General features: G+C 41.7%; 1 protein-coding gene and 1 pseudogene across 2 annotated transcripts; both read left to right on the top strand.

Moving 5' to 3' along the window:
* The first annotated feature begins 5236 nt into the window (after positions 1–5236).
* Positions 5237–5334, top strand: LOC140321925 (U2 spliceosomal RNA; annotated as a pseudogene).
* Positions 5335–7676: 2342 nt separating this feature from the next.
* LOC140325758 (mitochondrial ornithine transporter 1-like) lies at positions 7677–18819 on the top strand. Of its 2 annotated transcripts, none has more exons than XM_072403780.1 (7): positions 7677–7862; positions 9969–10045; positions 11092–11350; positions 11864–12001; positions 12569–12744; positions 15409–15567; positions 15961–18819. In XM_072403780.1, the coding sequence occupies exons 2-7, from the start codon at positions 9991–9993 to the stop codon at positions 16083–16085; spliced, it is 912 nt and encodes a 303-aa protein (XP_072259881.1). In that variant the 5' UTR covers positions 7677–7862; positions 9969–9990; the 3' UTR covers positions 16086–18819. The 2 variants fall into 2 exon arrangements, with proteins under 2 accessions (XP_072259881.1, XP_072259876.1); XM_072403775.1 differs by lacking the exon at positions 7677–7862 and adding an exon at positions 7883–7971.
* Positions 18820–23366: the final 4547 nt, after the last annotated feature.

Here is a 23366-nt window from a genome sequence, read left to right as displayed (position 1 = left end):
GGGGGAACCGAAATCCATTCAGATCAAATAGAAATGTCAATATGATAGTGACATGTATGTGTAAGGTATGTTCCAGTTCTACACAAAACATTGGTAAGCAGGGTGTGATATTATAAACTGCTATGATCTAATTGGTCAAACATTAACCAAGAAAGACTGTAGATTTCAGGAGGGGATCAGAACCCCCCTCAGCCAACAGGGGCTTCAAGTCAATTCTATAGGGGGCCCCAAGCCAGTTCTGCACAGGGTCCCCAGTTGGCTATGTCTCCCACTGGAGAGAGACTTAACATGCTTGTGTGAGCCTTCCAATGACACCTTTTACAGGATTACACCCAGCCCTTCTTCTGCAATAGAATAATGCATTAATTATACAGAAAATAAATCTCAGTGCCTTAAAGCAGACCTATCATGACATTTGTAACATTACATAAAAGGCTAGATATCATTTTCTTTTAATCTTTTAAAAATGTTTTACCTAATTAATGGATTAAAAATATTGTTTTATTGATTTTAATTCTATCATGAATTAATTTTAAACATATTGATAGCAAAAAGTTCAGATCTGAGCATTTAGGCTCCTAACTATGTAATGGAATTAAGTCCATACAGGATGCCTATAATCTATAAGGAGACCTTGATGTTTGATTGGGCAGCCAAGTGGCAATGATATTTAATGTAAATAAATGTAAAGTTATGTACTGGGGGGGGTAACAACATGCATGCTTCATACTGTTTAGGGGGAATACACTTGGGGGAGTCAGAAATGGAAAAGGATCTGGGGATTCTGGTAGATCATTGACTTAATAACAGCATGCAATGCCAAGCTGCAATATCTAAAGCTAGCAAAGTACTTTCTTGTATTAAAAGAGGAATAGACTGCAGAGATGGAGACATAATCCTGTCCCTGTACAAAGCATTGATCAGACCACATCTGGAATATGCAGTCCAGTTTTGGGCACCAGTTCACAAAAAAAGACATTGTGGAATTGGAGAGAGTGCAAAGAAGAAGAAGGGTAACTAAACTAATACAAGGAATGGGGGAGCTCAGCTGAGGCGAGATTAGCTGAAATGAACCTATTCTCCCATGAGAAGAGACAAGGGGGGGATATGATCACCCTGTATAAATATATAAACAGTCCATAAAGAAAACTCTCTTCACCATTATTCACTATATCACAATCATTACAAAGAACAAGAGGGCACTCTTTGCGTCTGGAGGAAAAAAAGTTTAAACTCCGGGTAAGGAAGGGATTCTTCACTGTAAGATCTGTGAAAATGTGGAATCAGCTCCCTCAGGAAGAAGTTTCAACAACTGAAGAAGTTTCAGCACAGAATATAACTGGCTATTAAGGCTTTAAAGTAAAAATAACAGTGACTGTTGATCCAGGGAACATCGGATTGCCTCACTGAATCAGGAAGGAATTTTTTTCTCCTGTTGAAGCAAATTGTACAAGGGTTTTTCTTTGCCTTCCTCTGGACCAAGTATGTCTTATAGGGTTTTATATCTGGGATATGTTTATTTCCCTAGTGGTTGAACTTGATGGACCTCTGTCTTTTTTCAACCTAACCTACTATGTAACTATGTAATCCTTTTTATGAGTTGTATATCTTCTGTGGTCTATTACAGGGGTGCCCAAAACGTAGACGGCAATCTACCAGTCGATTGCAAAGGCAACGTGAGTCGATAGTAGAACCCTACCTTAAACCTCCCTGGTGTTAAGCAGCAGCCGCTGCCCGTCTATAGGGATGCCAGGGATGTCTTTCTGTGTGAGAAGGCAGTGGGGAGTGGGGAGGGAGGCAGAGAGGGCAGTCTGAGGAGAGCAGTGCTGGTTAGCAGTTCTTTTTCTTGTGCAGCACTTCATTCTCCAATGACAGGTGAGTTGTAGCTTTCCTGTCACTATAGTGTTGTAGTGCAATGTCTGTGCAATGTTCTGCCATTCAATGTCTCATTAGCTCCAGTCACTTTTGTGACATACTTACTCTATCTCTCTCTCTCTCTCCCTCTCTCTCTCTCTCAGTTCGCATGCCAAACAAGTGTGGGCACCCTGTACTAAAATATGACACGGTTTGCACAAAATGTGTTGCACTATATTATTTTAAAGCTTAGCAGCTTTTTAGCAAGTCCTGTGTTACAAATATTAATTTCGGGAAATGTCAGGTATAATTTTGTTTAATTAAATGTGGGAGTCTGCAGGTTTGTTTCTTTAACCTCCAGAGCGGTTCATTTCTGTCTGGATTTGTCTAAAAGCAGTACAATGTTTTTCAAGAAAACTTATTTTACAGTAGAATATTAGTATGAGTATAAAAAAAGTTGGAAACACAAAATCATGTCAAAATAATAACATAATTAAATAAAAAAAATAATTTACTCATAATATTATATTATACTGTAAAATTAATGTTCATGCAAGGCAATGTATTGCTTTTACACATATAAAATCCACTGTATTGCATCAACAGTTAATTTGTATTGAATGCAATACAAATGGATTTTGAATTTGTATTGCATTTGTATTGCATTCAATACCCCGCCCAACCAGCAACTTCCCAGTGACTGATCGGGTGCAGAATACACCGGAGGATGAAGAAAGAAGACGCGAAGGAAGAGAGAGGATGCGAAAGATGACGCGGGATGCTGGCGGATCAGGTAAGACTCGATTTACTATAGGTTTACCTACCCCGAGTGTGACCCAAGGTTACTGCTATTAGCACCTTTTTTTCGACCCCGAGTCACGCTCGGGGTTACCGCCCAGAAGATTTAAAGCTCTGTGTTACACTTATGCACAGCTAGTGGAGTGGGCTAATAACACATAAAACTACTTGAGCCAGGAGTTTGCACATGTTCATTGGTTTTTAATATTTAAAGTGAACTTTAATCTGCAAAAGGATCATTTTAAAGCGCAACTAAACTAAGAAAAAAAAAAGAATTGTATTGTGCCATGTTCATGCTGTTATGCAAGGTAAACAATATACATTGTAAATATAAAGTATACTTGGTATATATATAAATAAATATATGTTTAGCATTTTTATTGGATCATCACCTGTGCTAAGTCTGCCATCTTTGACCGTCTCCTGTGCTATGTCTGCTGTCTCTGACCATCACCTGTGCTACGTCTACCGTCTCTGACCGTCCCTTGTATTATGTCTGCTGTCTCTGACCAGCTTCTGTGCTATGGCTGCGGTCTCTGACTGTCTCCTGTGCTTTGTGTGCCATCTCTGACCATCTCCTGTGCTATGTCTACCGTCTCCAACGGTCTCCTGTACAATGTCTGCCGTCTATCTGCAATCACACACTATGTCTACTGTCTCTGGCTGTCACCTGTGCTATGTCTGCCGTCTGTGACCGTCACTTGTGCTATGGCTGCCATCTCTGACCGTCTCCTGTGCTATGTCTGCCTCCTCTCACCGTCACCTTTGCTATGTCTGCCGTCTCTGACCATCTACTGTACAATGTCTGCCATCTCTGACTGTCTCCTGTGCTTAGTCTGCCGTTTCTGACTGTCTCCTGTGCTATCTTGTTTAACCCCCCTAGCGGTATTCCCCAGTGTGACTCGGGGTGGAAAAAATTGCAAAAAGTGGTAATCCCGAGTCACACTCGGGGTACCTTTGAGGGTCCCTCTTACCTTATCCCCGCGCTCGAGGAAACAAATAAACAAGGACACAGTAACCCATAGCAACCATTCACTGGAAATCGGAACTCTGCCTGCTGATTGGTCAGAATCTAATCCTCCCCCACCACAGCTTTAAATTGTTAAACTGCGGGACTGTGAGCTAATTTGTCATTTCTCTGCAGTCCCTGCAATAGCTGTAAAAACTCCAACATTCTACAGCTAAGAAGCACCTTTTTAACCTCATCGGACAAAGGACGCCGGCAGATCAGGTAAAACTCTATTTACTATTTTTTCCTTAGGTTTAGCAACACCGGTGTGGCTCGGAGTTACTGCTTTCAGCTCCTTTTTTCTACCCAAAGCCACATTCGGGGTTACCGCTCAGGGGGTTAAAGCAGAGTATGGCTCATGTCATGTCTGATAGAGCGCCAGGGAAAGCTGGGTGATACAAGTGTGATGCCAGTAATGCCCAGCAGGGGATACTGGGCACATTGTGAACAGAGAGTAAAGCCACTACTCACAATTTATTTTTCCATTCCTATGGTATCACCACCTTGCCTTGGTGGAATGGCTTCTGTGCCCGGATGACCCTTAGAGCTATGCCAGCCTAAAGTGATTGGCCAGACTAAGAGTGATACGCTGTAGCACTGTAGCTGGAGAAATTTGAGTTTTTTAGTAACCATAGTGTGGAGATCTATAGATCTGTGGTTGCTGTGGGTACCCATAGCAACCACAGATCTATAAATCTCCGCACTATGGTTACTAAAAAACTCAAATTTCCCAAAATTTGCCATTACTGTTTTCAAAAGGGAAGCTGAAGACAGGAGAAATTGTTGCCTGGCAAAAAGGAAAGATGATGGCCCTGAGATGGCGTGACAAGAAAGATGTGTGCCTGATGAGTACTGTCCATGATGCCTCCACCATTCTGCTGCACACAAAACGTGGGAAAGAAGTGATGAAGCCACAGGTGGTGACTGACTACAACAACACAGGTATCGACAGAGCTGACCAACCCATGACATTCCACCCAGTGATGAGGAAACAGCAAAGGAAGTATTACAAAAAGATTTTCAGGCATCTAGTTGAGCAGTGCCTATGGAATGCTTACATTCTGTAAATAGTCAGAGGCCTGTGAATCATTCAAACGTAATTTTTCACCTACCTGCTGCTATTGGGCTAGAGGCTTAGCCCTTACTAGGAACGGGACAGCAATAACCCTCCCACCCCCATTGCTTTGTACCTTTGTAGTAAACGCTGAATTGACTTTTGAAGAAAGAGAAGGCAATGGTTTGGTTACCCTATGAATTGCTTTCCGGCCTCTTGGCTAAGATCAAGTGTAGTATCCGCTTTTAGCCTTCAGGGGTGTCAATACTTTTTAGGCTGAGACAGTGAAGAAACGTGTTGATCTATCCCAGCCACCAGGTCCTGTTGAGGTACCCTGTTCTCGGCCTTGTAGGATCGTCTATTAAATTCAGCTTCACCTACCTGCTGCTATTGGGCTAGAGGCTTAGCCCTTACTAGGAACGTGACAGTGATCACCCTCCCTTACCCTTGCATCCTTACCTGGGTAGTGGATGCTGAATTGGCTTTTGGAAAAAGAAGGAAATGGTTTGGTTGCCCTATTGATCACTTCCGGGCCTTTTGGCTAAGATCAAGTGTAGTATCTGCTTTTAGCCTTCAGGGGTGTCAAAGCTTTTTAAGCTGAGAGAGTGGAGAACCATTTCGATCTATCACAGCCACTGGGTCCTAGTGAGGTACCCTCTGCTCGACCTTGTAGGATCCTTTTTCAAGGCAAAAAGAAGTGAAGACCACACCACTGAGGAGCAGCAGGGAGAAGCTTAAAGTGGTACTGAGCACATTGTGAGCAGACTGTAGCCACCAATCTCAATTTTTTTCCATTCCTATGGTATCACCATCTTGCCACAGTGGAATGGCTTATGTGCCCAGATGAACCTTGAGCTATGCCGGCCTGAGGTAATGGGCCAGACTGAGTGATACACTGTGGCACTCTAGGAGCTGAAGTAACCCATAGCAACCACCGATCTATATACTGTAACTCTGCAGAATGGTTACTAGGCTGTTTTTTTATTTGATCCTTTTTCTCACAGGAAAAGGGGGACCAGAAGTAGCATCATATTTACTTCATCATATTCACATGCAGAATATCGAACCTCATAATATATCTCTGCAGAGCGTCACACCTCATCCTACACAACTGCTTTACCTGAGACCTGAGAATCAGTTACCTATTCAGGGCAAAGTGATTAGCTCATACACACAGGGCCTCCTTGCCATTCCTAAAACCAGGAAGCTTTGAGGTAGAGGTAGCATATCATGGTAGGAGGTCACATGCTTCAGGTAGATTGTAGTCACATCCATGGAACAAGTACCGTATTTTTCGGACTATAAGACGCTCCGGCCTATAAGACGCACCCAATTTTAAATGTCGGCTTCTCCTCGCTCAGAGGAGGAGGAGACACGCGCTGCAGCCGGGAGGAGAGCGAGGAGAAGAATTTTTCGGTGTATAAGACGCACCCACTTTTCCCCCCCAGTTTTGGGGAAGAAAAAGTGCGTCTTATAGTCCGAAAAATACGGTAATTTTGGGATGTCACGGGATCCTGTCGTTTTGCCCTATGTAGCCCTATACAGGGTGAATTTAGGAGAACATTAATATTAAAGCATTTTGGTGTATTGGGGTAATACAGCTTTACTCACACTTTTTTAGAATGAACCCCAGAAATAACTTTCAGGTCTAAAAGAACCCCTTCTATAAATACTATATCCACAGATCACAGTATATTAGCATGGTGGTCAGTGAGAAGAATCCCTCTTACATCGCTGGCCATTGGGAAGAATGGCAACATTACACATAACCAAGAATATCATTGGGGCCACCTAAACTGACGTGAGAGGCACAATATGCTCTTGTTTAAGGCAGTGATTTTCAACCACTGTACTGTGAGAGATCTTCAGACGTGGAGGATTGGCAAGGGTTGCCATAAGTCAGGGGTGCCCAAAAGGTTGATCGCAAAGGCAACCGGAGTCGATCGCAGAGCCCGCTTTAGCCCTTCCTGCTGTTAACCAGCAGCTGGCTGCTACGTCCATAGGGATGCTGGGGATGCCTTTCTGTGTGGGAAGGCTCCTGTAACAGTGGGGATTGTAGAGGGAGGCAGAGAGGGGGCAGTCAGAGGTGAGCAGTGCTGGTGCAGCACATCATTCTCCTATGACAGGTGAACTGTAGCTTTCCTGTCACTATAGTCTTCCTGAGACTATAGTCTCTCTGTCTCTTTCAGCGAATCTAAATATACACTGCTTTTTTGTAGAGTGCCTGCTTCATGTCACTTGACAAATATTTGACAAAGGCTTTAAAGCTGCTTCATTTATTTTTTATTTTTACCTAGATCACTTTTTGGGTATAACATGTTACTGGGTACTGAAAAAAAACATGCACCATTCCATAATATAACTAAATGCAATAGAGATTTATATTCCATTAACAGATAAGAATGAAGAGTGCAAAAAAATACCTACTAAAACAGGCGTACACAAAACGTTGATCACGATCTATCAGTCGATCGCGATCTACCATTCGATCGTAAAGGCAACCTGAGTGGATCCCACGTACCCCTCCCTGCTGTTAACCAGCAGCCCGACTATAGGGATGCTGGGGATGTCTTTGTGTGTGAGAAAGCTCCACAGTGGGAAGGGGGGCAGTGAGGGCAACACATAAATTACCTATGACAAGTGAGCTGTAACTTTCCTGTCACTATAGTCTTGTAGTGCAATGTCTGTGCGATGTTCTGCCATTCAATGTCTCTTTAGCTCCAGTCACTTCTGTGCCATACTTTCTCTCTCTCTCTCTCTATACATTATCTATTTCTATATTAGTTTTTCCCCATTATCATTTACCAACAGGCGTGCTCGCCACCTAGTGGTAGCTGGTGGTACAGCCTGCACGTCTAAAGGGATGCGGAGGAGGCCTCGCTGCGTGTAATCAGCATAGAGCTGCCGTACACAGCCCTGCCCCCACTCTGTTTCATGATAGGACGAAAGGCTGAAAGTAGGCATCCCCTGCATGCCTCTGGTAGCGAGTTGTCGCTAATGTTTCACTCTTCCTACTGGGACCTGTTAGCACAAGGACGGTCACCTCTGTGCCCATACATTCAGCCATACACCTGAGTCACATGACCCATGAATCTCCTCCCCTTCATGTCACAGCCATTCCTATATAAAGGCAGCGCTGCGCAGACGGTACAGTATAGAATGCGGCCTGCTATAGGATGAGTGGGCGGGATGTGGGCGGGGCCTGGTGACAGCTGGAGACTTTGTTCCTTACAGGGTCATCGGATGCAGCGGCCCGGTAAGTGCCCCCCACCTATGCCCGGTACATACCTGTCACGTGACTGGCGGTATGCTAGCGGGGAATCCCTTATGTCTGAGAATGGCTGCCGTGATACCCATACTGATATTCTCCACGTGTGGGGGGACACTGTGCCCTTCCCTGGACTGGCTGATGTAACCCAGCCAGGGGCCCATTTATAAAAATGCCAGTGGCTTATTTATAACCCAGACTGGGGCCCATTCATAACAATGCCGGTGCCCATTATAACAATGCCAGGGGCCCCATTATAACAATGCCAGACGCCCCCTCTATAGCTATGCCAGAAGCCATATATTAAGAATGCCAGTGCCCCATTTATAACCCAGCCAGGGGCCCATTCCTAACTGCCAGGGCCCTATATAAAACAAAGCCAGGGGCCCAATTCATTCCTGCTTCCTATTTGTCATTGGATCTATTCCTGCCAGCATAGAACTTGGATGCCCTTCATCTGTGCTGCCAGCTGTGCCAATGCTGAGACGTCATCATCACAATTCTGCCATACATATGCCCTATCCTTTATATATCCAGACCAGAATATAATACATGGTGGGGCATATTTATTGTACATGCGGTGGGGACATATGTTATGGGTGGGCATTTCTTTATTTATTAGAAAACACAAATCTCTTTAGAAGGAATTATTCACTTTGGATTCACCTGTGCTACGTAAAGCTGAACACCAGGACCCAGTACTGGGGCTTCCCTGCATTGCTTATAGAGAAGAGGCTGCTGGGGATTTGTAGCAGCCCACCAATGCCTAGATGGGGGTTTTTTTTCCTTATTTCAAGCTAGGAATATTTCCTGCAAACACCAAAAATTAACAACCCTGATAGAGACTTTGTATCCTTGTCACCTCTTGTTCAATGAATGGGCATATCAGCCTACCCGGCACACCTCTGTTGTTGAGATGAGGATGGGGTCATAGTGCACATTTGTAGAGAAGCCAAAGGTGACAACGCAGATTCTCTATTGATACAATACAGTGAGTGTTGCCATCTTATTTTACTGATAGTTGAAAATAGATAAAAGCCTTAAAAAGAAGACCAATGCAGTCACACATCTAAGGACTGGTCATCTGTAATATATGACATTAGTGTATTTGGGGTTTGGTACAATAGAATGTCTGCTGGTGGCTTTCCAGTTTCATTTCACACTGGCCATGAAGTTGTGGTTACCACTTTCTCATGCCAGGGAAACGCTACCTCTTGGAAGATGCTACATGTAGCTTATCACTGTGGTACCCCTGGAGAATAAATGTCAAATCTGCAGACATTGGTTCCTTAACAAGCAGCACTGTGGTGCCAACTGCAGGGTTCTGCACCAGATTGTTTAATCCAGAGTAGATCTGAACTGGTAGATCTGGTAGCCAGATACTCAGACTATATAGTTTTATGTGCCTGCCCTAATTTTGTGCCCTTGCATATGTTAAAAAAATGCAGCTTTTGCTGTAATATGCACCTTCTATCTGGAGCTGTCCACCTGCAGTGCATTCCTATATAATATGCTAGTGTTCTGGGTTGAATGACAGCCAGCGTCAGACCTGTGAGCCCAGACTGTCATGGTCCCGCCCCCTGGATCAGCTTTTTTACACAGCCTGGGTCATAGTACTCCTAATGAGTGTTTCAATGTTTGTGTGGAATGAGCAACTCGATCCAGTAGGGCCTTCTCCCACAATGCCAAGGAACAAGAAAAAGGACCTGTGTCATCAGACTGTCCGTATAGGTGTATATGGGTCATGTTTGTGCCTGACCCATTATTGGCGTGCACATATAGCTTCTCATTTCTGCAGTGAATGGACAACATATTCGTGGGCCCTAGACACAGCCAACAAGGTCCTCTAATAAGTTTGAAAGAGCAGTCCCGGGTCAGTTCTGCAGAGAGACCCACTGTTGGCTACATCCACCACTACTCTCAGTTGTTGTGTAATTGTATCCTTAGGTAGAATAAACTCATTATTGTATAATTTTCCTTCCTAGGTAGAAGTAACCTGGCAGAAACATGGCACTCAACCCAGCCTTGCAAGCAGCTATCGACCTTACAGCTGGAGCCGTGGGTGAGTCAGCGGCATGTGGACGTGTTAGCACAGGATGTCTCTATCATCATTTTGTGTATGGGTTTTGTGTTGTAGAGATGTAATAACTTCCATCAAAGTTATTGGGGATTGTACAACACAGGTTATGGTATATATACTCATCCACAGAGTACATTACCTGAATACATTTGTATTATCTCCATCACATTACACACACATTCACATTACATTGGTGGGGAGTGTCATGCCCCTTGCATTGGTGACCAGTGTACTGTGCGGTCAGTGTACTGGGTCATTACATTGGTGATCAGTGTCGTGCCCCTTGCACTGGTGGAGAATGTAGTAACCCTTGCATTGGTACCCAGTGTGGTCAGTCTACTGGTTCTTTACATTGGTGGTCAGTGTACTATGTGGTCAGTATACTGGGTCATTACATTGGTTGGGAGTGTCATGCCCCTTGCATTGGTGATCAGTGTACTGTGTGGTCAGTGTACTGGGTCATTACATTGGTGCTCAGTGTCATGCCCCTTGCATTAGTGGAGAATGTAGTACCCTCTACATTGGTGGTCAGTGTACTATGTGGTCAGTATACTTGGTCATTACATGGGTTGGGAGTGTCATGCCCCTTGCATGCCCCTTGCATTGGTGATCAGTGTACTGTGTGCTCAGTATACTGGGTCATTACATGGGTTGGGAGTGTCATGCCCCTTGCATTGGTGATCAGTATACTGTGTGCTCAGTATACTGGGTCATTACATTGGTGTCCAGTGTCACGCCCCTTGCATTGGTGGCATTATGTTGTAAAATGTAATAAAATGTTTCTCCATCTTTCAGTTTTAACTCCTTTACCTTGTCAGACCTATTATTCCTTGTGGTTATCTGTAGTGTTTATTTTTCATTTATTGGCCACGTATGTCCCCCATCTTTCTACTGGACAGTTGTGTATTATTTCTGCAGATTTTGTGTTGTGTTATATATTGTTGCACTCACATTATAATAATAAAACTTTTATTAAACATGTATTGAATAAAAAATAAAAAGTCATCCAGTGTCATTTCTTTGTGTAGGTGGGACTGCTTGTGTCCTGGTTGGACAGCCGTTAGACACGGCTAAGGTAAAAATGCAAACGTTTCCTTCCCTATATAGAGGACTGATAGACTGTGGAGTGAAGATTTACAAACAAGTTGGCTTCCGTGGATTCTACAAAGGCACCAGCCCAGCCCTTCTGGCCAACATTGCAGAGAACTCTGTACTTTTCATGAGCTATGGCTTCTGTCAGAAGATAGTGAGGAGCATTGCTGGTTTAGACAAAGATGCACCTCTAAGGTAAGCATGGAAAGCAGAGCGGTGCCAATGTCTGCTTCCTGCCTATAAGAAATCTCCATGTTCCATGATTCCTTGCATTGTGTATCATGGATGTGGATGATTACAATTGTAATCTCAGCTCACTACAGCACAATGGGTTGACTACAAAGGAGGACATTCTGAATGGAGCATGAGTTGTAGCCACATGCATCAGGCATATGCTGTTTTACGCAAATAATATACAGTGCTGGTTCTAACTGACTGCAGTTTAATCTTTTCCAGTCTGATAATTATTTACCAAATCATTAAAAACAATGATCTAAAATTTGAATAATATGCTCAGTGTCCAACCCAGAATTTGTTTTAAGCCGGGTGGGAAGAAATTGTAGGTAGGTGGTGACCCTGTATTATGACCCAACTCTTCAGTAACCACCCAAAAACAGCCGAGTGGTTACTGAAAAGTGCTGGGGAGAACACTCAATTTGTACTGTAATTAGTATAATAAAACTGATGGTTACATGTTTTTATTTGCAGTGACCTCCAAAATGCAACTGCGGGCTCTTTTGCAAGTTTTTTCTCAGCCCTGGTTCTTTGCCCAACAGAACTAGTGAAATGCCGCCTTCAGGCCATGCATGAATTGCAAGTCTTGGGCAAGATATTACGAGGACAAAAGTAAGTTTAGATTAAGTACATGGGGCCTGATTTATTAAAGCTCTCCAAGGCTGGAAAGAATACACTTTCATCAGTGAAGCGAGATGATCCATCAAACCTGGAGTGGATTTCTTAAAAGTAATTTGCTATTTGTTAACAAATGTTTTCAATCCTGAACCAGATTCATTTCAGGTTTGCTGGATCACCCAGCTTCACTGATAAAAGTGTGTCCTCTCCCGCCTTGGGGAGCTTTAATAAATCAGGCCCATTGTGTGAGTAACAGAAGATTGTGTGGTCAGGAGCAATCTAAAACCCTGTCTGAGAGCGGCTGGTTTACAGCTCCTCTCTCTTTCCCCTTTACTTATATATGGACCTCTACTAGCATCATATGTCTCTATGGTCAGCTTTAATGTCCTTGGAAGTAATTACATTTTTCTTTATTTTTTAGTATTCATCTATAAAAAATTAGCAATCTTTTTTATCTATAGATAACAACAGTCTTGTGATTAATCAGACCCTGCTTTGTGTTCTGTATGAGCTGCAAAGTTGTGTACAGGATATCTCAAGTAATGACTGCACTTGTGTCAGTACAGTGTGGGCAGTGGTGAAGAGCGTTGCAAAGCAGGAAGGTCCCCTTGGCTTCTATCAAGGTCTGATCAGCACGATATGCAGAGAAATGCCTGGATACTTTGTCTTCTTTGGGGGATATGAGCTCAGCAAGTCATTTTTTGCTTCAAGTGGTGGAAAATCAAAAGATGAACTTGGTAAGTAATTGATTTAAGAGTTAGTTTTTCCGGTATGGCCTTGAACTCAAACTCCTTTTTACTGTTGTCCTAAAAAAAAACATCACTATTGAAATTGTATAAAGAAAGTTATTTCCGTTTTCAAACCAGGCATGTAATGAGTATGCTGAGTGACCACTAATTGCCATAATGCAAGCTTTCATGACCTTTTTATCATGGGAGAACCCCTATATTAACTTTTAGGTCCTAGGGACCCCTGAAAAAAATACCAAAACTCACATTAGTTTGGTGGTCGATGGAAGGAATGTCAACTTTACAGGTAGTAAAAAAATCGTTGGTGTCACCTAAACTGACCTGAAAGGCACGAATTCCCCTGTGTCTCAGAAGTTAGCACTCTGGCCTTTGCAGCGCTAAGATCCGGGCTCGAATTTAGGCCAGGACACTATCTGCATGGGGTTTTCAGGTTCTGGTGTTTGCGTGGGTTTCTTATGGGTACTCTGGTTTCCTCCCACAATCCAAAAATATGCAGTTAGGTTAATTGGCTTCACCCCCAAAATTGACCTTGGACTGTATTAACCTACTGGGCGGTTCATTTCTGTCTGGATTTATATGTCTAAAAGCAGTACATTGTTTTTCATGAACATTTTTTTACAGTATAATATATTAGTAGGAGAAAAATTAAGTTTGAAACACAAAATTATGTCAAAATAATAAATTCAATTATTTATTAATTTATTTTATTATTTTGACATGATTTTGTGTTTCATACTTTATTATACTCCTACTATTATATTATACTGTAAAATACATTTTCATGAAAGACAATGTACTGCTTTAAGACATATAAATCCACTGTATTGCATTCAATACATTTATATTGGATGCAATACAAAATAATTTGAAATTCCCGCCACTCCCCCAACACAACGGCTGCACGCACTGACATCACCGGGAACTCCCGGGTGACTCATCAGATGCAGAGGACTCGATCGAAGGATGTGAGAGAAAGGGAATTACGAAGAAGGATGGCAGCAGACCTGGTAAGGTAGTATTTATCATTGTTTTTCATTGTTTTAGCTACCCTGAGTCACTCGGGGTTACCACTTTCAGCAGTTTTTTTTTTACCTCGAGTCACACTTGGGGTTACCGCTGGGGAGGTTAATGACCCATGACTGAGGTAGGGACATTAGATTGTGAGCCCTTTTGAGGGACAGCTAGTAATATGACTATGGGCTTATATAGCACTGTGTAATATGTTGGCGTGATATATAAATACTGTGTAATACTAATAATATTATTTGCTCAAGGGACCCCTAACAGCATCTGAAGGAACTCTAAGATTCCAAGGAACCCCTGTTGAGAAACACTGCTGCAATCAGTCTTGCAATGGGGGTGTTGTGATTGTCAGTGCAGGGGGTACATTGGTGATTATTCATAGGGGCAGTTGTAGGTTGTATTTCATGTTCAGAAAAGCACTTTTCTGCTGATTCCTTACACCAGGGGTCCCCAACCCCGTCACAGGTTACCCGTGGCTCTGGTGCGCCCCCCCTCAGTGGGGTCAGGAGAAGGACCCCGAATGGGGGGCTCACCGGCCAGAGCCACGGACCACATCTGCCGCACACATCGCAGGCTCAGTGTCGTGGGTGGGTTGTGTCTCTGGCTCAGACCTGCGATGGGAGAGTGGGCAAGTTCTGGAACCATGACGTCACTCTGGGTGGAAGTTTTTTCCCCTTTGAGTGACACAAAGCTCCCTGCGCATACCCGGTCTGGAGTCTGTGAGATAAGGGGTCTGTGAGCTCCAAAAGGTTGGGGACCACTGCCTTACACTATACAGCCACAGAGCACAGCAGAGTAGACACATCACTTATTGCACTATACTTACATTTCAGCTGTATATGACTGGTTGGAAAAAGCCAAATCTTTAAAGCTGGGGATGCAGCATGGTAACTGAATATTTAGCCCAAAAAGTCCCAGACAAAGGAGCAAGGTCATAGAAAAGTAATAGTTCTGACTAGGTAGCAAGCTTCAAGGTAGGTAGAAAGGTTCCAAAAAATTATCTGAATCACAGAAAGACAAATAAGACAACACAGTAAAACTGTAGCACTAAATGTAGGCCTAACCATGGATAATCCAGTCTATACAAAAGTTATGAGTATCTGATGTGCTGACACTGCCCAATATGTACAATAGAAATACATTAATAAATATACATATTTTACATAGCCTGGCAATTTAATATTTATTTAATTCTTACAGCATGCCAGAGGATATAAAAATAGAAATATCCTTTGTATGTGGTTAGATCATTAACGAAAACATCTTTGCTAGGCTGAAGAAAATACTGCTGACTTACTAATTTAGGCCCTTCACTTAGCAAAATTAATCCGCCCCTTTTAAAAGATCTTAAAATAGCTTAATGAATAACGAGAAGCACTAGCTACTTCAGTTATCCAATAATGTATAAGCAAAATTTGTTTTTCCTTGCATGTAACTGGATATTCTTTGTTTTTTCTACACATTCACCAAGCCAAGCTAAGTATCTCTTTTAAGGAAATTATTCACACTGCTTGAGAAGAAACCCTGCATATTTCTTTAGTAAATCAACCCCCATATACTTCTTTAGTAAATCAGCCTCCACGGCAGAAAAATGTCTAAATCTAATTATATTGTGACTTTAAATTCCAGGTCCAGTAGAATTGATGATAAGCGGTGGACTTGGAGGAAGTGCCTTGTGGCTTGTTGTATATCCTGTGGACTGTATCAAGTCCAGGATCCAGGTTCACTCCATAACGGGGAAACAATCCGGCTTCATAGGAACATGTACAAGTATTGTGAAAAATGAAGGTATGTTTGATTTTTAACAATCTTTGTCTCCAAATGTATGAATGTGTACTGAAGGTTGTCAAATGTTTACCCGGAAAGGAAGTGCTGCATATATTTGAATATAAACTGATCTGAATACAAGAAGGCCTATATTACCTAAAAATAAAATATTTTGACTCAGGTATAAACCTTAAAATGCACAATGCAAAAACATAGTCCCATCTAATGGTGTGGCCCGAATATAAACCAAGTTTTTTTTTTAATGGTATTATTTTTTTTGAGAGGGGGTCGCTTTATACTCCAGTATATACTGTATATTTTGTCTCTGTGTGATCATTTGTGCATTAAATATTCTACTCTGTAACTGGGGCTTGCATTGCATTTACAGTGTACTAAATATTTGTTTAATTGCAGGTTTCAAGGCACTGTACTCGGGACTGAAGCCTACACTGATCCGTTCTTTTCCAGCTAATGGTGTCCTTTTCCTAACCTATGAATACAGCAGGAAATTTATGATGCAGCAGGCTGAGTCCTATTGAACTTTAGTTCACACTGTTGAATATGCAGCATCTCAGGGTTGCGTGACAATACTTCACACTACAACATTTTCATGTCACTGACTTGTGTCAGCTGGTGCTGAACCTCTGCTAGTGTGTGGTATAAGCACATCATTTTTACTCATGCTTTCATTCTTATTTCATAATATCAGATATCAGACAGACATTACCATATAATGTTGGTTGTACCTGTGAAGATCTTTCATCTGAAAGGATGAGATCTTCAATATTTGCCAATTACCAAGCACCATGTTAGGACAGCAAGAAGTTGCTTGTGTCATAATACCTATATTTTGTATTGTTCAATGAACAATATGTCAATACCTTGTTCAAAAACACATTTAGTTTTTGGTTTTAAAGCAGCTGATAGTTAAATTTAAGATGCATAGGACTCTTTTTACTGCTTTTTGCTTTTTATTGTGACCTTGAATTCCACAGAGCTACCACCCCCTACCTTGTGGCATGTCCATATTTTGGACACTATAGGCTTTGTACATACAGGAGGTGGCTGAGGACACAGACTGTAGGGTTGGAAGTTTTTACTTGTGCCTCCTCTAGAGGGCACTAACATTTTCCTCTTGCCCTTTGCTCATCTCAGGAATGTCTGTGGGGCTTAAACGGTTGTTTCCTGGAATGCATACAGATTCTCATCAGCAACTTCTACATTCTCATTTCATCATCCAAAAATCCACAGTGTGCTTGGTTAGTATATGCTTTCCATTCAAAGAGCTGGTTACATATGGATGCCAACCCTCATGAAGAACAAACATGAACCACAAATTTTACTTCATAGCTAAAGCCTAAACTTTTTTTATCTATTTAGAATAGAGCAAGGTTTAATTTACTGTCTGTGTCCCATGGGGAACATTCTCCTATACCTCCTGCTGTGTAGGCACACCAGCAAATCAGAGTAAATCTCACCAGTGGAAGGAAAATCAACTTCTTGGGTTCTATTTAATAAGCATAAAACATTCCCTGGTGGAGAATCAATTACTGCCATTGAAACACATGGGCCTGGAGGATTCTCCACCAGAGAATGTCGGATTCACTGCTTTATAAATAGATACCTTAGACAGTTGTCAGCAGAACAGTATTTTTCTTTCCCACACCTACTCTTGTTCAAGTGACAATTCTAAGTGTTCAAAGTGGGAAACACAGCAAGCAGAACCCACCATAGGCTATAACCACTTACAAGTGTATCCAAGAAAAAAAAAAGTTTCAACTTAAACAAACTTTATAGTTGGAGAACCATAAACCCTAATACATATATATATATATATATGGTAATTTTTGCTGATTGCCAACAAGAACTTGGTGTACTATTATTTTTAAGTATACTACTATTTGTCTGTTGTTTTACCTGTCTGGTATGTGGGACATGAAGCCTGTTCTGCTTATATGTCTGTTTGGTGACTTACAAAGTTATTCATACTGCACTCAGACGTTTATGTCAATGGTATAAAAAAATCTAGGAATGTGTATTTTAATATAAAATGTTTTTGAGTTATGGAAAGCTATCATTTACATGTGCCCGTTATATTGTTTGGAATTTGGTGGAGTTACCACCACAACAGTGTTTGAGTCTGTATTGACTCTTGACTTATTTTATTTATTTTGTTTTACATATTGGTAACCGTTTTTGTCAGTTTTTTTATTGCAGAAATGGCCATTGGGACAAAAAGTAAGGTAAAACATCTTTAAAAGTCAACATAGACAATATTATATACTGACCATTTTCAGCCGAGTTCATCCAGAGGTTCCTTAAGCTGTATCTGGTTGACCTATTTCATGGAGTCTGCATAGTTCCAGGGCCAGTGCATGACACCAATATTCATTTTATCTACCTGTGCCATTATGACCATTCTTTTTTTTAATTAGCACCATTAGAAGACCATTTGTACCCCCAATTCCTGAATAATTACTCTTAGAAGTCATTTCCTAAGAGCTTAAAATTATTTTAAGATTTCTTCTAAAGCGGCCTTTATCAAACTTTACATTTCAGGTCTCGATTTCAGGCCCTGCTAAACCCATAACAAAATGCATGAGTGGTCAGTAGTAAGAATGCCTCCCTTACAGATAAAAAAGGCTACAAATAGCAATGGTATCATTCTGCTGACTGCCAGGTAACGTTGGTCACAAACCAAGAGGTTATTATCACATGAGAGGTCAATCAGCCAAAGCTAAACCTGGACCCTTAGCAACCTTTGGATGAACCTCTGTTTTGAACCTTGTTTGAGAATGGCTGCTATAAAGAAAAAAGACTGTGAAAGTTGGTAGATAGGCTGGTAGATACTATACTATTATAAATATTGAAATGAGCCGTACTAAGCAGTAAGACGAAGAAGACCTGGCCAGTATGTTTTTCATGCAACGGCTGTGCATTATCAAACACAGTGACAATTTCAGGAGCAGGGTGGCGGGTAAGTATCTTACCTGGCAGGCCGCTCCCAGGGGGAAAAAAGAGAATACTGAACACTGTGGTCTCCAGGAGCTCTTGACATTATGTACAAGAATATACAGCATATTTGTATCCTTTAGCACAGCGGTCCCCAACCACCGGGCCGCGGCCCACTACCGGTCCACGGCGGTGTTTTCAGTGGGCCGCGAGTACATGATCCATTATTAAAAACGAAGCGGCACCCAACCACCATCCGCGGACCGGAAGTGGTCCGCAGCGGTGTTTGTATGAGATGCCGGTAAATGTACACAGTAGTCTGTGTACCACCCCACACTATTAGGAAATTGGCTTTTGTGAGGAAGTATTTTTAAGAAACTTAAGAAAAAACCCAGAATCCCACCAGGGATGTAGAACTAATAATATAGGAAAACGGACAGAGCATGCAAACATGCAAAAATAACTTTTATTTTCTTTCTATTGTAAGGAATTGCCAGAAGTTTGGGCATTACTAATTGTGTACTGTCAGCAGACACCTGAACACAAATGTATATAAAAAAAAAGAATTCTTGTGAGCAGGGATGATGAGCAGGACATCCGTACATCTAATGAGATGAGGAGAATGTCTTTTTACATATCAAACCAGAAAGTATTTGCTATTCTTTCCTTGCCTGGCCCTCAGCACATTTCCATATGTACGTGCTTTGAAATAATTAAAAGTTAGAATCAATGATAAACATCAGCCATTGAATAGTCTAAGTTTCATTGTAAGGGGTCTATTTATAAAGCAGAAAATCTGATATTTATTGAAACCTTCCATGGTGAAGAATCTTCCAAGTCCATGTTTTCAATGACAGTAATTGTTTCTCCATCAGGGAATGTTTTGGTGAATGTCAGATTCTCTGCTTTATAAATGGAACTCAGTTCATTTTGACTTTGGTAAAAAATGACACACATCCTTCGGGGTTCATTCACATACACAATGAAACTTTGGTACAGGGGCAGCTGAGCATCTGCCCGTTGTGCCATTTTAATGTTATAGCATAGAGGAGTCAGATGAATGGCAGTAAATAGGCAGATTGGAGCCATTCAGTTGCAGTGTACAATTGGGTGCACTGCTCATGTGAATTAACCCTTACAGAAGGGCATTTTAGGTTACAAACCAAACCTACGGCCAGTATTTTTTCCTCCTTTATTCTTGTTCACTGTCCATGATCTGTTTGGGCTGCAGAAGGCCACTGCATTTCGTTGGTATTGTCAAAATGATGTATTGTTATTTTTCATAAATTGTTATTTTATAGAATATTTATTAAAGTTGACTGAAAATTTAGAAACACTCCAAGGAAAATCTCTATAAATTAACTGTATGATGAAGAGTTGAACATAATGTATTTTTGTATTGTACAGTGAACTTTATCAGCAGAGATCTGATATTGCTGTTTCGGAAAAACATCACAATAAAATAGGTCTCCAAAATACTGTGTTTGGTGTTTTATATTACATTGGGTACAATGATCTCTTTTTAGGAACATAAATACCTGCTATAGAAAGTTTTATCACACAGTTTCTGTGAAATCCATAGATAGTCATACCTTTCCACTATTAGATCACATATAACTTCCAATGTCTTTTTGAAACCAAGAACTTGAGACTCTGGGCACTCTAATATACAAATCTTGACTTTTTACAGCCAAATATCTTGATTTGTATTCTTAAGGTTAGTGACACAGAAAGTTTTGAATCCCTTGGTCAGTACAAAAAATAGGGTTCAGCAGTGGCACCAGCAAAAAAAATTAATGTCCTCTTTTTGGTTTGTTAAATATTATTATTACTCAGTATTTATATAGTGCCAACATATTACGCAGTGGTGTACAAACTCCATACTAGCTGTACCGCAGAGGCACTCACAATCTAATGTCCCTATCATAGTTCATGTCAATAAAACAGTCTAAGGTTATTTTTTTTTTTGGGGGGGGGGGGGGGGGGGGGGGTCAATTAACCTAACTGCATGTCTTTGGGATGTTGGAGGAACTCCATGCAAACTTCATGCAGATAGTGTCCTGGCTAAGATTTGAACCTAGGACCTAGCACTGCAAAGAGTGCTAACATCTGAGCCAACCCTGCTGCCCACCATTGAAACCATTTTGTTATGCCCATGCAAATACATACCTGTTGATCCTTCTAGAAATCTTGTGCGCTGTCCAATGTTCTGTTCAGTCCCGATTCTTATATTTTTTACAATTGATCTCTGTAGAGTACAAAATACCTCCCCTTTATGTTGTGGTCTTGGGGTGACAACACTAATTCTCTATAAATACAATAACATAAATGGAATCATCAGGGTAAAAAAATGAAAAATAAATGCAATCATCACACCTGTTAAGCTGCAATATATTACATTTTTGTTTTTGAGCTTAGATTAGGGGTCGGCAAACTTTTTGGACTACTAGGCCATTTTAGGAGGTCAAGAAGGCAAACTAGGCCAGAAAAAATAAGGTGTCTAAGGAATTTTTTTTTAATTAAAAATACAGTACCATCAATGGGAAACATGATGTTGCATGTTCTTAGAGACAAATGCAATATCAGGTTCTAATGATAAGGAGTTCAGCAACAGAATGTCATTGGGGTGATTGTCAGTGAGCTAAGAGCGCAGCTTGTTCTTACAAAACTTCATCTTGGAGAACAGCTGCTTGCACGAATAAGTGCTGCCGAACATTGCGATCACACGCTTGGCACGGGCTAACAACATTGGAAACTGAGCATGTGGCAGCTGACGGTAGAAGTCAATGAGAGTAGTGCTAGAAGTAAACTTGGACAAGAAAACATCCAAAACCTGGAGCTCAATCAACTCCAATTGCACATCAAAGTTAAAAGGAGTGCTGACGATCCTGAACTCTTGCGAATGAGAACGCACATCAGTAAAACGCAAAGAGAATTCATTCCACAGGGTTGACAGCACACTGATGTGTTCTTTGGTGTCAACGAGGGCTGCATCATGCTGGGCGAAGTGCGGTAAATGGACATAGTCGCCCTTATACAGCTGTTTCCCCCATAGAATCAGCTTTGCTTTGAACGGCCCGCACATGGGCTTCAATGTTCGTGATGAGCACGTCACGTCGTTGAAGCTTCAGGTTAAGTTCGTTAAGGTGAGAGCTGATATCAGTGAGGAAGCCAAACCAACAGAGCCAAACCTCGAGAACTTTTGAAAGCCCTTGAGGCCCCTCTCACTGACGAAGAAAATGATCTTGTGGCCGAAGGCGAAGATGCGCTTCAAGACGTTGCCACCACTGAGCCAGTGAACCTCAGTGTGGTAAAGCAGATTACCGTAATCAGCCTCTGCAGCTTCTCACATGTGCTTGAAGATGCAGTGGTTAAGAGGACAAGCAAGCACTGCGTTCACTAACTTCACTACAACTGAACAGAATATATTGAGAGTTTTGAACTTCGTAAACATCGAAGATCGGACATCAGAGGCCAAGTTCTCCACTCACCGAGTCACAGTGCGGACAGACAGCGGGATTGCCTTGAAAGTGTTGTGTTGCTCGGGACAAATCAACAGCAGCAAGTATACAATATATTACAAAGTCTGCATCAGTGAAGGGATGCATTTTCTTAGCAATCAACAAGGACACTGCGACGCTCAGCACCCTCAGAAGCTTTGGAGGCCTGCTTCTTGAAGAGGGATGACTGTTGATCCAACCATGACTGCAAGCGAGCAGCCTCAGTCTTCAGCTCATCCACGGTGTAGTCTCTGTATGTGTGTGCATGCTTGGCATCGAAATACCCCTTGAGATTGGACCGCTTAAAAGTGCTGTACGTGTCGTTGCACACTAAACACTGGGCTTTGTTGCTGCGTTGGATGAAGAATAATTCGTCAGTCCATTCGGGGTTAAAGACCCAACGTTTGAGGTCAGTCTTCTGGAGACTGGTAGCTGCGCGTTGCTTCTGCTTTTTAGGTATAGTAATTGGGGTTACTGTGCAGGAACTCGATATCGCGGGAACTCACGATAACGCAACAATACAATTAGACAGGATCCAACAATAAATAATACTGGCTAGGTTGTATCTGGGCTAAAGGCCGGAGTTTGCCTACCTCTGGCTTAGATAAATTTATAAAGGAATTGACATAGTTGCAGTATAGGCTGTTGCACTTTGTACTGAGATGCACTAGGGGGAGTCATTATCAGGACAATGTGTGTTCAGAATGCAGCTCATTGTATAATAAGAAGCATGTGCAGATACTCCTCACATTACATAACAGTTATGTAAACCCAATATTACATTTGGTAGGAATAAAACATTACCTTCTGCATGGTGGAACAGCACTGGTGTTTTAAAAACCTTTTTTATGCGCTCTCTTTCTAGTGCAGTGTTTCTCGACCAGCGATGAGCAATTTGAATATTTGAATAAATATTGAATATTAAATATTTGTACATCGGGGATTTGGGGAGAGCAGTTAGTTCTGTTTAGGATGGTTAGGCCAATGTGTAATTGTACTTTATGGAAGTTACATATTAAAGTGATTGCAAACCATTTGCCAGGAATAGTCTGTATGTACCTGTGTGTGGTCTGTGTATCAGACCTGGAACGTTAACGCACAGTGCTATAGGATTACTGCACAATGTTTGTGCTTCACCAATTATCTCTCTCAATACAGGGCTATGAGGGTGATTTACTAAAGGAATTTCAGTTGTTCACCTTCCAAGGGATTATTCACCTAACTTAGCGAATGTGCTGATTCACTTTGCAAAGGACACCCATTTACATGCATGAAATTCTAAAAGTAAGTGTCTTCTTTGCACATGGCTAAATGGTTGAAGACAGCTGAGCTTCACTTCATTTACTAAACTGGGTGTACTATCCCCAG

This window comes from Pyxicephalus adspersus, chromosome 1 (assembly GCF_032062135.1).
Source record: "Pyxicephalus adspersus chromosome 1, UCB_Pads_2.0, whole genome shotgun sequence".
Taxonomy (NCBI): domain Eukaryota; kingdom Metazoa; phylum Chordata; class Amphibia; order Anura; family Pyxicephalidae; genus Pyxicephalus; species Pyxicephalus adspersus.
Note: the sequence above shows the minus strand (reverse complement) of the source record. Positions and strands in the feature narration are given on the sequence as shown.